This window comes from Gavia stellata, chromosome 9 (assembly GCF_030936135.1).
Source record: "Gavia stellata isolate bGavSte3 chromosome 9, bGavSte3.hap2, whole genome shotgun sequence".
Classification (NCBI taxonomy): domain Eukaryota; kingdom Metazoa; phylum Chordata; class Aves; order Gaviiformes; family Gaviidae; genus Gavia; species Gavia stellata.
The window spans coordinates 13,568,380-13,584,182 of record NC_082602.1 but is presented as its reverse complement, the minus strand read 5'-3'; the positions used below and the strand labels follow the sequence as shown (position 1 = coordinate 13,584,182).

The 15,803-nt window shown below is 43.7% G+C and overlaps 1 protein-coding gene across 1 annotated transcript in view; it reads right to left on the bottom strand.

Annotated features, from left to right (window-relative positions):
* The window catches only part of ZCCHC24 (zinc finger CCHC-type containing 24), a 118,580-nt gene extending 105,065 nt beyond the window's left edge, over positions 1–13,515 (bottom strand). Inside the window, exon 1 of the mRNA XM_059821150.1 lies at positions 13,245–13,515. Within this exon, the coding sequence (XP_059677133.1) occupies positions 13,245–13,484 (240 nt within the window). The 5' untranslated portion in view covers positions 13,485–13,515. The remainder of the gene's footprint in view (positions 1–13,244) is intronic.
* Between the last annotated feature and the right edge of the window lie 2,288 nt (positions 13,516–15,803).

Sequence of the window (15,803 nt, the reverse complement as noted above, 5' to 3'; positions counted from 1 at the left end):
AGGTAATCTCTCTGCTCGGTAGATCGTTAAACTGTATCTGTTAGTGGTGTTGGGAAGGCTTCCTTTGTTATTTCTTTGCTAAGTGTTTCCAGTTAACAGGCACGTAATCTGTAAGGTTGCAGTGTTGTCCTTCGTGAAAGAGGCAGCTATTGTCTTCTATAACTTCCCTACTCTGATTTCCAGTTGGGTAACATATGTGAGTGACTCAAGAGTTCCAGCATCTAACTCACCTCGAAGAAATTCCTAGTTAAGCGAATGATCTGGCAAATGCTTTTGATTCCCTTGGCTGGTCCCTGCCTTTTAGAGACAGCTTTTGGGATTGATGTGCCAAGTGGTGGATAAGGAAACACTGAAACAGAATTCATCTCTTCAGCTTCTTTTTTAGCAATAGTACAGTGTTGGAAATAAAGAATATGGTACTGTTAGGAATATGCAATGAAACATTTGAACAAATAGGTGGCAAGCCTTACTTTCCAGATTTCCCGCTGGTATGGCTACTGCTTTAGCTGTAAAGGTATTTTTTAACAAGGAGAAGAAAGCACAGATAGCATGATAGCATCTCAATTACAACAACATTTAATTCTGCCCAAAGGTGCTAGGATTACCTGTCTTCTAGAACAGCTGATATTAACAAGCAATGGCAACCTATTTATGTGGGAATGGCACCTTATTATTAGGACTTATAGGAGTTAAGAAGCAAAGCTTTTAGTTATGGGACTGAAAATGTAGAGGTGTATCTGGAAAATTCAGTTTCTGCCCTAAGCTCAGTTTGTGGCTGCTGGACCCTTAAGGCAGTGACAAAGGGGTATAGATCCACCCGTTACCTGAAGCTAGAATGACCTGTGCTGTTTCAAGTGGTTGATAGGCTGCATCTGGCTGGTACATTTGTTTGGTGCTCTTGGGGTTGTTTGGGGATTTTTTTAATTGAAAACCTATACTTTGAAAAACCACTTCCCCCCCTCCCCGCCAAAAAAAAAACCCAAAACACAAACCCAAACTACACTGGTACCCCTACACAGTATCTCGCCAGTTTATAGTAAAGGAGAGAAAGAAATATTTAAACTAGCCAAATGAGCATGAAGAAAATGCAACTTCTTGCCCTCTTTGAAGTCATCTGCTGTTTAAGTGTAATACCTAAAACTGGATAGGAGAAGCCTCATAATGCTCCCGAACTGTTGGATTCTGTGCTTAGTATCCCTTGTCACAGATGTCCTTCTTTGTTCCTGCTAGTTAAGGGATTTAACATTAAAGTTGGCAGAGGTGACTACTCCACCTTAGCAGGATAATTTTGTTTGTATGTGTCATCATTATTGTGACTATCCCACCTGAAATCCAGTGGGTTAACATTAAAAAAAGCAAATTCAAATAAACCCCACAGCAATCCAATACTAAAAAAGTCTTCCCTATTCATAGCTGTTTAAAAGTATGTCTAAAGGACTTGTGAAAGAACCTGCTCAAGCTATAAGTTAGTATGATTTGTGCTAGTGGTTCTCTCCATGTTTGTTTTAATTGCACATACTGAAGTGAGGTTCTGTAGCATTTCAATATTCCTGTAACGTAGTCCAGTCATCAATTCTTCCACTTTGTGAAATAGTCTGTAATTGAAAAGTGATGAGCAAAGAATTTTTGATGACTTATTTTTGCTTTAGTATGTTGCCAACCTAATAGAGCAAACAAAAACAAAGCAGTCTTAACTTTCAGAGTTAAGTTTAAGTCAGCAGGCGCCATGGCTGTTTGAAGTTTGTTGGAAAAAGGAGTTGAGTTGCCCTATCATCAGTGTAGAAAAAGTAAGGTTTTCATATACTGTAAATTATAAACATTCTCCAGTGTGTGTGAAGCGTGTATGATGGTAACCAGACTAGCCATGCTAATTATTAGCCCTGCACTGAAATGTCAAAAGGTGCTTAAGTTATCAGCTTGGATTTTCACAAAGATAAGAACTGAGTACATCCCTGTGCTGTGTCATGGATAAAACAGTAGGATAGACAAGTCATTGCCCCCACTCAGTTACTATTTTCATGTCCGAGAAGAGGGAAATCTGAAGTTACCCGAACACTAATTCAGTGGCTTGAGGGCCTGTATCTGTCTTCTCTGCTAGCGCCCCAAGGCTTGCTTCTGACATGGGATTTATCTGTAGGGCCATGCAACATGTGTGAAGGCACAACAGTTGCATCTGAAGACGAGCACGTGTGGAGAAGAGCACTTCAAATCTGTGACTCTTCTGTGCTTCAGCTCTTTATAAGTGGTCAAAACAGTTCCCTGTTTTTGTCCCCAAAGAAAACATCCAGTGCAGAATCAATGTTTATGGCCAACCCCAAAGCCTTCTGAAAATAGAGGGATTAAATGAAAATACTGTCATAAATTTAGTTGCACTAATTTGAGCCAGAAGAAGTGTAATTACCAAGGCTGAACTGGAAAACCTCAAGAACTGCTCCTGTACAGCTTATGTCTGCTATAGCTCCTGTGATAAATTATAGATCCTTTTACAGAAAATAGTTTAAGAGTTTACTCAGTAACATTTTATCACTGGACAACTGCAAGCAAAGCTCGTCACTCAGTGAAGAAAATGTTTGCTTGGAGGAAGAAAAAAAGACTCGGGCTTCTGTTTCCTTCTGAAGTCAATGTTTAGGTTAGCTGTCAAAAAATCTGGTCTTTGAGCTGACTTTAGTAAAAAGTGAATTACTCAAGTTCCTTATCTAAAACCACAGATAAATGTAGATTAGCCAAGTAAATGTTAATTAATACATTTCTGGCTAGTTAGATTAGCCAAGTATACCTTAATTCATCCTTCTGTAGGGGGCTTTAGATAAATACATGCTTGTATTAAACTGCTAACACTAATGCCTACTTCTGAATATTTTCAGATGGCACGAGGACTTTCCTTTTGCAGAAACGGTATTTTAAGGAGACAACTATGAATGCGGCATGACTTGCCAGCAAGTCAATGGTAGGGCGATGAATCTTTAATCCAGCGGATAGATCTATTTAATCTAGTTATTCTGGATCTGACAGCTCAGCTGGTTGTGGCTTCTGAGGTTGTAATTGCTCGTCGCTGCTGAGACTTTGCAGAACAGCAAGTGGATGCAACACGCTCCTTTGCGTATGGCTGGCGTACCTTTAATTCATGGCAGGGTTGAAGGGCAATGCATGCCACCAGCTCGCCTTGCTTGAAATCCGCTGATCTTTAACATTTTGATCCAAAGCTTTCAATGAATTTCACAGATCTTTAGACCTTAAAAAAAATGCTGCTCCCCATCTACTGCACAGTGGTATAGAAGTAACAAAACACTGACAGTTAAGAGGTTGCTCAGTCACCATCTTCATGCCTGCTGAAGCTCAGGTAGGCCTCTCAGCTCCCTGGTAGTAGTGTGATCCTCCTTATTTCAGCCTCAGGGAAAGGATTACTGTGGGTGTCGGTGAGGAGACTTCTTTTACACAACGTACAGGGACCTCACAAAAAGCCTTTAATGGCAGATGTGGAAAGGTGGGAAAGGAGAGGATAGAGATTTCCTCTGGTCAGAAGTGCACAGTCTCGGAGGAACTTTCTGAATCTTGCACCAAGCTCTGCAGGGATCCTTTTCATCTGCTGAATGCTAAACAACTGCCCACTTATGTTAAAGAGAAGCTCTAACACATGAGCACTATATTAGGGACAACGGAGACCATTCACGTTGCAAATTACTTTAACACATCCCCACAGGAGCTTTCATTCCTCGGCCTGTCCCTCGGCCGCCTGCAGCCGAGTCTCCCCGGGCTGCAGACCGCCAACCTCCCTGACCCTTCGAGAGAGGGCCGCGGGGAGGGCCTCCGCCAGATACCTCAATCCCACCGCCTCCTCGCGCTGTTGAAAAACAAGCCTATTTTGCGGGTATGGAGACAGGGTTCTCGGTCGAGGAGATTATGAAGGCTGTACAGCACAGAGCGAGGGGAGAAACAGATGGACATGTTTTGACCCCTGCACTTTCTGTTAACATCTCTGTTTCCTGCAGGAAATCTTGTCTCAATCCGACCTGCAGCTTGAAAAACAAGAGTTGGGTTTCCTCTCATTTGGTGGGTCTTTTGACGCTCCAAATATAAGAAAAATAACACCCAGAAATAGATACATGCCTGTTTAAGACACACTTAGGAAACCATTTAACTCCTGTGCAGCTCTTGTGTGATGAAAGGTTTTGCTAAGAAATGTCCATTTTGGGTTAAATAGAATTCTAAGTCTGAGACACTTTTGTTTATATCATTTACATTCAGTAATGCCTTCTTGGCACAGAAACCTCTGTGATGGCTGCCAAAGTTTAAAAGAGGCAAAGCTAAGGTCACTGTCAGAGGTAGAAACAATACATCATCTGCCCAGAACGGGCCCCTCGCAATGTGCTTAGGGCCTCAGCTCCTGCACTCGTGGGAAGACAAAAACTTTTATTAAATTGAATATAGTGAGGAAAATAAATTATTTCCATGTACTAAATGACAGGCTGGGATTTCGTTTTGTGACTCCAGCTTTTAGATAGTTTTATCTACATTCATAGCCACCCTCTTAATCAGTTGTAATACAGCACAGCTTGAAGTGTGATATGAGTAAGTAAACCTAAAACTTCACAATCTGCTTCAGATAAATTATAAAATAACAACTGAATAATCTGGTTTCCAAGTAGACTTAAGGACTTTTTTTTTTTTTCCTGAGGTCAGGTCTGTTAGAGGAGTGAATCTATTATTCTATTAATTCCAATTGCAATGTATGTTGGTGAAAGACGGTTATAAGAACACCTCTGTATTTCAAGGACCACTGATGCTCAAAGCCTCTTAAGAGCTCTTGCTAATCCCTCATTCTCAGGATGCAATGACTGTACAATAGTTCCTTTGCTTTCCGTTCAGCCACAGGTATCCACAACCCTAATGAATACACCCAAATAGTTGCCTAGCAGGCTGGCTTAGTGAGAAGAAATGTAGGCTTCAACTCCCCTGCTACAATCTCAACCAAGTTTAGAAACCTGGAACCCCTGGGTTGGCAAGAGAAACCTATGGGAGCAAGATGATCCCTTTAAAATGTTTGTTTGGCAGTTAGCTGGATGAGATGCAAATACAGATTTCCAGATTCCTATGATCCTTCCAGGGTATTGCACTTGTGTTCATTCAAAAGGGACACCAAATCCTGCCATATGCAGGGAGTAAGCGTGGGTGGTCGTTTAATACAGCAGGAACATATTTCCGCTTTGGATATGAGAGCAAGAGCCCCGGACCATGAGGGCGTTTGCTGATCTTCAAACTAACTCTGTAGAAGCACAAAATGTGTTTCTTAAGATACAGGTTTTGGAAGACCACACAGCAGCTCTCCTATCAGCAGCAGTTGAAAGAGCTAAGAAAAAGGGCCTACAAGAGGCTCCTTAAAATTCCTCTTGGTCAAAGTATTGGGACTTATTAGTATTTGCTTACACCAAAACATGTGACAAAGTAATGGGCTAGGCTTGTGATATGTTAAAACTTAAAAACCACCAAAACTTCCAACAGCTGCGCTGGCCTGGCTAGACAGTAAAGGACAGAGACAAAGCCCAGGCCTCGTAAGCCAGCATTTATTCTGCTTTCCTCAAGTGAATCTGTCTATAATTTTAGGTTCTACTTTTAGTAGATCACAGATTGTTTGTAGTGTTTCTGAGAATAAAAACCGACCTCCAGGAAAAAAGTGATCTAAATTGTGACACCTATGAAATACCGTCCATCTGAATTATGTCAGCATTACTGTAAGATTTGAATAGCTTCGTAAAACTTAATCGGTTCCTTTGATCCATGATAACTTCTCTGGAACCCTGACAGAAACTGAAGTAAATGGCTGTCAAGCAAAGACTTATATTCTTCCCATTTAATTTAATAATTTCATTGTGGCTTTCTAAAAGAGGAGGAAGGGCAATTCAGGAGAGTGGCAAAATGGGCATCAGGCTGCTGGCAATTTTCCTGGGGAAAAGAAACCAATGAGAGGTACAAATATTAACGGTTTTATTTCACAAAGCCATTCAGAAGCTTTAAGGTGATATCCAGTATCACTTTTTAGGCACCATTTCTATGTATACATCTAGTTTTGATAACAGAATACATTTGGGTTTGTTTCTATGCAAATACATACTAACAGTATTGTATGATTTAGCTTTGTAATGTCTGTGCCTGGACCTTTTTCAAACAGCACTGTGTCACTGTTTTTCACGCTTCTTAAAGTAGCATGAAAAAGATCCTCTGGTCTTAGATTTAAATATCGCTTAAATCAGGTCTAAGAGTCATTTTATGGCCCACTTAAACTCTGAACTAGAACATTTTTCTTTGCATCAATCCCCACTTAGTGACTGTCAATAACATGATCTTTTCTTCTAATCTTTTATTACCAAAGTAACAGGACCATCACTAACAGTTGTTTGCTATCTGTTTCATACAACTCCACAAAATCTCCCAAACAAACAACAATGAAAAGAGGGGAAAAAAAAAAGCGGGTCAGCTTTTAGATAAAAACAGTTTTGTACACCTTTTGGTTATCTATTTATTCCATACACTTCATAAATGAATATATTGGTTCAAGTCAGACTTGATTGTCTGATCATTTGTGCAGTTCATTGGAGAAGGATCTTCCTTTTCTATTCTGAATAACAGAGTCTGTGTCTGCAGAGCAAAAGAGAAAGGCATGAAAAATCATTACCCAACACGGAGTTACATCACTCCTTTGTTTGGGTGCCTTGGGATGGAAGACACTGTAAATGCATAAAATAACTGTAACTGAAAGCTCTGTGCATAAAATAGAATTGTAACAAGAATTCTACATGCTTTTGCCCCCAATTATGGGTTGAGGGTTTTTTTCTGTGTATTGCCTGGTAAGTTTTTCAAGACGTGGATGTATTTGTGAGACAGAAAGCGAATGCTAATGCTCCTCTAAATGAGAATTTGCATAAATACAAAATCCCAAGTGATTTAAAGGAGTTGGCAATAATCTCCAACTAATCAGGAAGAATACCTATAACTGGTCTATCTTCTCTTGCTAGCTTTTTTTTTTTTAACCTGTCAAAAAGAAATCAATGGTAAAGCAGAAAGCCCATATCCCTCTTCTGGAAGACTTGATTTAGGTTCAGCAATTAATATTTTAGTTCTTGCCAGCTTTCCACACATGGTTCAACCTTTGATGTGATACTAAGTAGCTGCAGAAGACTATGGTGGATAATACTTTTGTTGCCATGAAGTAAAGCCCAGCTGTAAATCATGTTTGAACTAGTTGAAGCTAGAGGTAGCACAGGTGTGCTGCAGAGCTCCAGCAGCATTTACTTGAGGTGTGGGGAGGGTAAGGAAGCAACAAAAGAGGCTCTGGCTGTTGGAGTAACTTCAACACATCTTCACTTTTTCTTACTTCTGGGCGCTTTCTGCTGTTCATACTCAGGTAAGGAAGCCCGAGTAAAACTAATGTAACTGTATTTAGAGCACTTGGCTTGAGAGAACCAAATTTAGCTCTTGTGTATTCCCTTCTGCAATCAAATTGCTATTAAGTAATTCAGACTCAGTGTGAAGAATAAGAAGGGTATCTACCATATGCAGTACAGAGCACTTTAAAAAAAAAAAAATCAAAAAATTAATCCTGGAGAGCAGAGAAGTCTAAAGCCACACCTAGGGGATATACAAATGGAAGAGTGTAATTTGTGTGGTAACTTGAGTTTCCCACTTATACAAAATACATATCTTATTTTCAGACTCTACTTCCTATAGTACATTCACATACGTTTTTTTTTTTTCTTCCCTGGCAAAAGAGGGTGTTTTCCAAAGAGAGAAGTACAAAGCAGGAGGCCACGGCTGCAGAAATAAGAACAGGGAGCAAAAAAGAATGCTTCTAGAATTCAAAACCTGAATTTTTGCATTTTAAAGCACACATCCAACTGAAACTGGAAATAGAGTAATTGTTAGGTCAAATACCTGTAATAGGATCTGAGACTTCGAGTCCAGAATAGACAGTGGGCTGTGAAAGCTGCACTTCGTGTGCTGAGGCAATATCAGCAAAAGGGCTCTAAAGCTGGCTGTGTGGGAGGATGGAGGAAGCTGGTGCCGCCAGGATCCCCAAACGCATATTGTCTCCTCACTAACAGAGATTCAGCTCCTTGAAATCTCTTATAAGGACCAACACGAGAATTAACATTTAACTTCTTGAAAAGCAGTTTGAAAGGAGCTGACTGGCACTTTAAGTAGCCATGAAATATCTGCAATGTACAATCATCCTGAGACACAGACCACAGGTTCCTCCAACACAGAAATTCTTGAGCTATTGCCTTCTCAATACAATTTGTAGAAGGATAAAAGCACTGGCATATTAGTGCTTACATGAAGAATAGTGAGCAAAAAAACAAAGATGAGGAAATAAATAATAATCACTATTATTAAAGGATGCCTTCATGTTAACACAGGCAACCTGTATGCTGCACTACTCTGACTGTCAATAACTATGCTTAAATAAGAGGAGATAAAACTGCGGTTGTTTAGCCTGCAAGTGAGAAGCAAGAAGTCCTGACTGCAGTGCTGAGCACATTAAGCACTCTGTGAATCAGAAATATGCTCTGTGTTAGAATAACTAGCAATATTCCACAAAATTAAGGGAATCAGAAATGTTTTGGAGCATATGGCAATTTCTGCTAACCCACATCTCTGTTGTATTTGCCTTAGGACCGTACTGGTTGTGAGTAGCCTCTTACAAGGTGTTTTGTTCTCTCTTTAACCTTTTCTTCATGGCTGTTCTCAGAGATATGACACTTAATTTAGTGGGTCAGTTGCCTGATCTTGTATGGCAATCCTGTATTCTTCTGATATTACAAGAATGTTCAATCTTTTTTTTTTTTAATCTTCTCATCCTCCAAATTAATTCACCTAGGCTAAAGAATAGATCTTTCTTCATCAAGTATCAAGCTAGGGTTTATTCCTCAAATTCTATGAAGGACAGAAGGAAAACAAGTTTGTCCGATATAAAACATATTTTCTGTAGATGTGCCAACCTCCTTCCATACATTTTTCTGTTCTTGCCAGTGTTTCACGGGATTCTGTTGTTAATATATGAATGTCACTGTCATATTAACTTTATTTCTTTGGGAAACTGCCTGATAAGCAGTATCTATCCCAGTGCTGCAGGCCTGGTTCTGTTCCATGGGGGTTTGAGTGTTATTTGCCACAGTACACTCTAAATTTTTTTTTGTAATTCCCCAAATTTTCCTGTCCAAGTGAATGATCTGCACCTTACTGTGGAAAACTGAACTAGCTCGTGTTCTCTCATTCCCAATTAGTTCAGTCCCCTCTTGCCTATAAGGACTGGATCTGGAAGTCCCTGAGTCAGAAACATGAACTACTTTTTGAAAACAGTGATTATTTTCTAATCTAGTATATGCAGTTATTTGTGCTTAAGTAAGATCTGTTTTCGATCCAGAAAGCGGCTGCCATAGAGCTTTCTAGAAGGAATTCCCCTCTTGAAAGACACACAGAGTATTGCACATGGGTAAAGAATTCATTAGGACACAGGCTCCTTCTCCTGTGTAAATACTGGCTTGCACTGGAATTAGCAGTCTAGGTTCAAAGAAACAAGTTCGATTATTATAATATGGTAATTTCTAGTTACTGGCTGCTGCCTCTTCTTGACTGAAGTCAGCACTGATCTGGTAGGATGCCTACTGTGAGTACAGGAAAATACCATATGAGTCTCTTACGCCCTTATTCTAGGTTTCTCAATTATACCACTCAATGACACAAAGCCACAGTTACCTGGCTATGTCTCAAATGCATTAAAACGCATGTAACCAGCCCCACAACAAAACCTCAAATACTTGGCTCTGATGGATGGTGGTGTAATGAGGGTGGAGCTCAGTTCAATAGCCAATTTAATGCATCTTAATGTTCTAACATGCTTTCGTTTCATATCTAGGACAATAAACGATGCTGTAAAGTTTTATTTAAAGCAGGTCTGTTTTGCAAAATGGCTCTTGCATATGGAACAAAACGCTCATTGTCGCTTTACTGTTTAAACCTTTATTATTGCTTTTTTTTCCTGGTACAATGGGCTTTTATGCACCAAACAGCTGTGTTCATCATGTTTATTTAGAAGGCGTCCATTGTAGTGGAAAAAGTCTGGAGGACAAAAATCTTGGTGAAGTGCAAGACTACTCTGTGGGTGCTGGCAGTTTTATTATTTTCTGTCCAGTTCCTTTTGTCAGCATGCAAGTCACATACACAGGCACTGCCATGCAGACTCTCAAACCCTGTATAATGCAACTTTTCACAAGTGCTGTCTCTTATTCCAAGCCTTCTCCTCCAGAAATTTTCAATTGCAAGGCAACATACAGGACGCGTGACTATTTTACACCCTATGATCCTATCATTTCTCAATCTGTCGCTATTTTGGCCCCTCATTAGGTCACTTTCCAAATATTGTGTACAGCTATGTGTCAATCATTGTCACAGCTCAGCTCTAGGCTAAGCCAACCCAGGACAAAACTGGGAGGAAAAAAAAAAGCCAACCAAGGCAAGCACTGTGTAGAAAACAGTCAACAGTTTAACTGTGGAAAGCTATGTGTTGTTCCAAAGATAGCGTAAGCCCACTTGATGCAAAAGCAGCATACAGTACTAATGCTCCCCAAAATAATTTTACGTAGTTGAAATACATAGCGTATACCCAATGGCATCTGCAAATAAACAGATGTTAGAATCTCAAGAATTAAGAGCATGACATTGTAGGAAACTCTTGGGTGACTCCTGCCAAAAAACCAACCTAGTTTCCAGTTTCTGGAAAGAATGGAGCATCTAACATATTGACAGAACTTTTTTTGAGCAACAGTATCTCTAACACCTTCTAAACCCTTGAATGAAAGCTGCTGTATAAGCAGGCAGTGTTAGCCTGCAGAACCTAAAGGGCTTCCTACTTTCTTTGGGGTATATCCAGGGCAAATGCATTCCCATGCCATACGAGATGGCTGTGCCCCTTTCCCTCTTTTCAGGTTACCCTGTATTAACACATAGTTCAGGTAAAGATCGGAAATAGAGAAGTGTCTCTTATCAGCCACATAGTCAATGCTATTGTTGTCGCAGGCTGGAAAATGAACTGGAACAAACTAATATGTTTGATCTTTTAAAAATATGAAAATATCTGTATAGAATGAAATGGCTCGTTATTTCCTGAATGGTGAATGCTCTAGGCTTTCTACAGAGCTGGCATTCTCATGCATGTGCCTCAGGAAACTGTAATGAGGTTAAAAAGAGCAGAATAAAGTTGCATCCATACAGCTCATGGATAATAGGAATCCGTGCAGAAATGCAGCTAAGGTGCCTGCAGGGATCCAAAAGGAGCATGGCCAGGGGTAAGCTGTGAAGGGGCTGACTGCTTAGAGCTGGGGCTGAAGAAGGGGCCTGGGGAAGGCCTGGCATACCGGGAAAATTATTTTCCAGAAGAAAGGAGAAAAGTTTGGGGAAAAAAACCTGGAGAAAAATGTGAGCCAAGTGGAAAGGGAGAGAGTGTGACAAAAAAATTAGCCCCTACTTGCAAACAGTATAGTAGAAGCAGAAAATTAACCTGGGGGGAACTTTAAGGAAAAAAAACCTGTTTCTCAGAGACTGTTTCAAAGGCTTCCTGAATGCAGCCTCCATTTACTTGTTTCTTCCTTTTTCTCCCAAGAAGAAAAAGGACACGCTGTGAGCAGAACATATCCCAACTTGAACAAACACAGACCTGAAAGGAGTCCCAATCTGGGGACAGTCCACATAGGCCAAACTCCTGGAGTCTTGTCGCTACCTGGGCACCACGAATCTTTTAAGCCAAGCAGAAAGGGGCAAAATCTACAATTTGTAATCAACAGGTAAGTGGCTGGAAGTTTAAATTATGCTGCCTGTTAGTCTTTTAGCAAAATCAATGTGCTTGTTAAGTCTGCGTGTTTTTAAACTGGATATATTATGTTGTGCTTAATAAGGCTGGGTCCACCAGCCTGAATGGATTTTGAACTATATACTTACAAAAGTAGTGTCTGTTTTGAGACTGGATGTGCTTTGTGAAATTCTTAAGGAAGGAAGAATTTCTAATTAAGGAAAAAAGAATGTGTATATATAACTCCGGGTCCTAACTGTTAACAGCTTAACACCAGAACAGTTGGAGAATTTGATTTGTTTTTAATTAACAACCTCATACCTTTGCTGACAGAACAGAAACGTGTATTTTGCCTGAGAATACTTTTTAACCCTATGCTTTAGCTGAAATGGTGTTGGGAGGACTCCCAAATGTTGTTCTGTGGGAACTGCCAGAGCAGGTCAGATGCATAGTCTGCCTAACCCTCATCAAATGGAGCCCCAGTTGAATGTCTGTGGCAAGAGTTCCATGGTAGGGAGTAAGGACATTGTCGGATCGTTTCTGGAGAGGCTGTGAGCTGTGGTGTGCGAGGTGCCACCTTGCAGTATCTCCCTCCATGCATGTGAAGTCCCTCTCACAGGAAGTTGTTGAGGTCAAGCACTGCTGCATTGGAGGGAGTTCCACAGTGAATTGTCTTTGCATAGCCTAGTTTTTTAGCTTCCTTCCCTTTGGTTTCATTTAGTCTTGTTCTTGTGTTACAAAACGTGCACAGAACTTCTTGCACTCTTTTCTTGTTACGTTCCTGTTTATATTTATTCCTTTCAACTAATGCGGGCCTCTGATCTCTCTTCAGCGACATATATTCTTTATATAAAGCTTTTTAAGTACCACTTCGAGGAAAAAAAAGGCGGGGCGGAGGGGGGACTTTTCCATGTTAATACGAATGCAGTACTTTTTGTGTGTGTCCCCCCTCGCACCCCGGGCACCGTCCCGGCCGCGCACGGGAAATCGGTCTAACCATTTACCAGACTGTCAACACGGGCGCCCCTCGGCGCTCGCGGGCGGCGGGAGGAGGCGGCGGCGGGCGGCTTCGCCAATGCCGCTCCGGCGGCGGCGCCTCGCCCCGGCCCGGCCGCCGGCCCGTTAGCGGGACGGGCGCCGCCGCCAGCGCCGAGGGGCCGGGGCGGGCGGCGGGGGGGAGCGTGCTCCGGCTCGGGGGAAGGCTCGGGGCGGGAAGGGGTCGGGGAAGGAGCCCGCGCCGCCGGCCGAGCCTCCCCAGCCGAGCGGGGCGGGGAGCGGGGCTGCCCCGTCCCGCCGGCGGGCTCGGTCCCGGCTCGGAGGGCGGGGGGGAGGCTGCCGAGGCATCATGGCGGTTGTGGCCCGGGGGGGGCCGGGGGCTGCGCGCCGGGCGGCGGCGCGGACTCACCTCGCTCCGCTGGAGCTGGAAGAAGCTGTTGAGATAGCTGGAGCTGAGCGAGGAGCCCAGCTCCGGGGTGCTCTTGGTGTAGCCGAGGTCGGGGTGCTGGGATGAGGAGGGCTCGGGTCTGAAGGCATCGAAGGCGCTGGCCTGGTGCGTGTCTTGCAGCGAGAGATAGACCCAGTTGAGGAGCTGGGCGGGCTGGTAGACGGACGCGGCGCTGGTGTCGATGGCTGACAACAAGCTCATCTTTCCCCCCGGGCTGTGCCGGCGGCGGCTGTCCCCGCGGTGCCGCTCCCCCTCCCCGCGCTCCGGCCGGCGCCGCTTTCCCGTCCCTGCCCGGGGTGCTTCCCCCTCGCCGCCCGGAGGAGAGGACGGGCCGGGCCGGCGGCTCGCTGCCGGGCTCCGCGCCGCTCTCGCTCCCCCTAAGGCCGGCGGCGCCCGCCCAGCCCCAGCGCTCCGCGCAGCACGGGCATCGCTGCTGCTGCCGCCGCCCGCGGGCTCCGCAGGAAACTTTCTGCGCTCTCCCTCCCCGCCCGGCCGGTGCCTGCCCCGCTATCTGTCTTTATTCCCACTCCCGCAGGCAGCGGCGGGGAGGGGCTGCGGGCGCTCCGGCAGCGGCGCCGCGCCCCCATAGGCCTCCCGCCCGCCGCGGGGGTGCGGGGGGCGGCCGCGCTGCTGGATGCACGGGCGTCCCGGCGCCGCCCCGCCCTGCCGGCTGCGTGCGCGCGCGCGCGTGTGTGTGTTTGGTTTTGTGTATGCGTGTTTGTGCGTGTGTGTGTGTGCGCGTGCACTGGGGACACCCCGGGCCGCTGGCGACTCGCCCGCCTGGTTTGCGCCGGCTCGCCCCCCGGCCTTCCTTTTCCTCCTTCCTGAAGATTTTTAGGCCAAAGGCGCGCAAAGCCCTTCCGAGGGCCGCTCGCCGGGCCGTCTCGGCGTTGTTTTCAACTTTGCAGTTTTTGCCCGGCGTCTAGCCCGCCCTCCCTCTTCCCTCTCATGCCTGTTTCTCGGCGGAACGAGGAGCTCATCGTAATCTGAGGTTCCTTCTCGTCAGATCTCTGTCAGAGCTCCAGGTTTACGAAGGCTGGCTGGGCCACGGGGGTTGTGCCAAGCCTCGCAGAGTTAGGGTTTCCCAAATAAGGCAGGCAAATGGCGTGATGTTCCCTTTGAAATCCATCCAGGTAGCCCTGGCGCAGGCTCTTGGGGAGCCTGGCTGCGGTGGGATACACTGGAGTTAAAGCTGAGTAGGCCTTTTAAGGAGTCGGTAGCACAAAAGAGGATGATGAATGATTCTCCTTTTAGGAAGGAGCCTGAGTGGGTAAGCTGGTAATTACAGTTCATAAACTCTTCCCTGCTGCCTTCCCTGTGATGAGTGGAGTGGAGCAGGACAGCTATTTCTCGCCTTGGTACAAAGACTGTAGCAATCAAACCAGGAGTTTTCTTTTAAAAAAACAAAGGAGCTCCCAGGAGGTAACTTAAAAACTCGAGCAAAGCTCCTGGTGCTCTTTCTTGAGTGACAGGAGACTGAAAATTAATGTGTCTTCCTAGTATGGTCTTGGAAAAAAAATGCCTTCCTTAGATAACAGAAAAAATCTGACCCTTGAAACATCAAAGTTGGCATCTAGGTTTGCCGTCATGAGCCATACATCTCTGCTTCGCTGTTCTGAAAAGGCATGGTTATAAGCAATAGAAAATGCAGATCAGCATACGCACAGTAGAAAAGACTATTAAATTGTCAGCTGCAAACACCAAAGATGGATGCATTTTACTTTTGAGAGCAGGTAATTAAGGTGGCACAGCTATCTGCTTGCAGGAATTTAAGTGAAGGTGAAGATTATAACTTTCCAGAACTGCAAGGTGAGGTAAAGTTTGGAACAGCTGAATCAAACTGAACTCCTTTAGTGGTGCTAATATATTACTTTTTTTTTAATGACAAAGTCCTTGCAGCATGAATGCAATTTGCTCATTTGTAAGCTGTCTTGGTTTACAAGTCCTGTGGAGCACATCTAAACGTGTGTATCAGCATGAGAAGGAACAAACTACAGCAGTGTAAAGGGTCTCTAACTCTGCAACTGTCCACAGCGTAGATCATAATAACAAGAATTAAATCAAATTGCATCCCAAACTCAAACAATTGCATAGTGTTTTCAAGAAGCAAAAAGGTGATTGAGGCTTAGCAACTTAATAAATTGTGGAGGAGGATTTTCCAGGATTTGCTGGTGAATGGAAAAAGAACAAAAAATACAGATCACATCTGAGGAACTTGCCTTTCGGGCAGATGGTGAAAGTAAAGTCGATACGGTAGAAAGTCTAGGAGGGGGAACTAGGCTGAAGCTGCTTGTGTGTTGTGGAGTTTTTTGTAGGTATGTCTAATGCCTGCCTTAAAGACAATTTCTATTCTTATCACTTTCCTCTTTAACTTGGTAAATTAAAATAAAATACACATATCTTCATTTGACAGCTCCACTGTTCACTCTGTTCAGTAAGATGCTGTGAAGCAAGTGGGATTTCGGAAAAAGCAGAAAAGATAACATATCAGGGCTCTTGTAGTAATAGAGGTCAAAATAC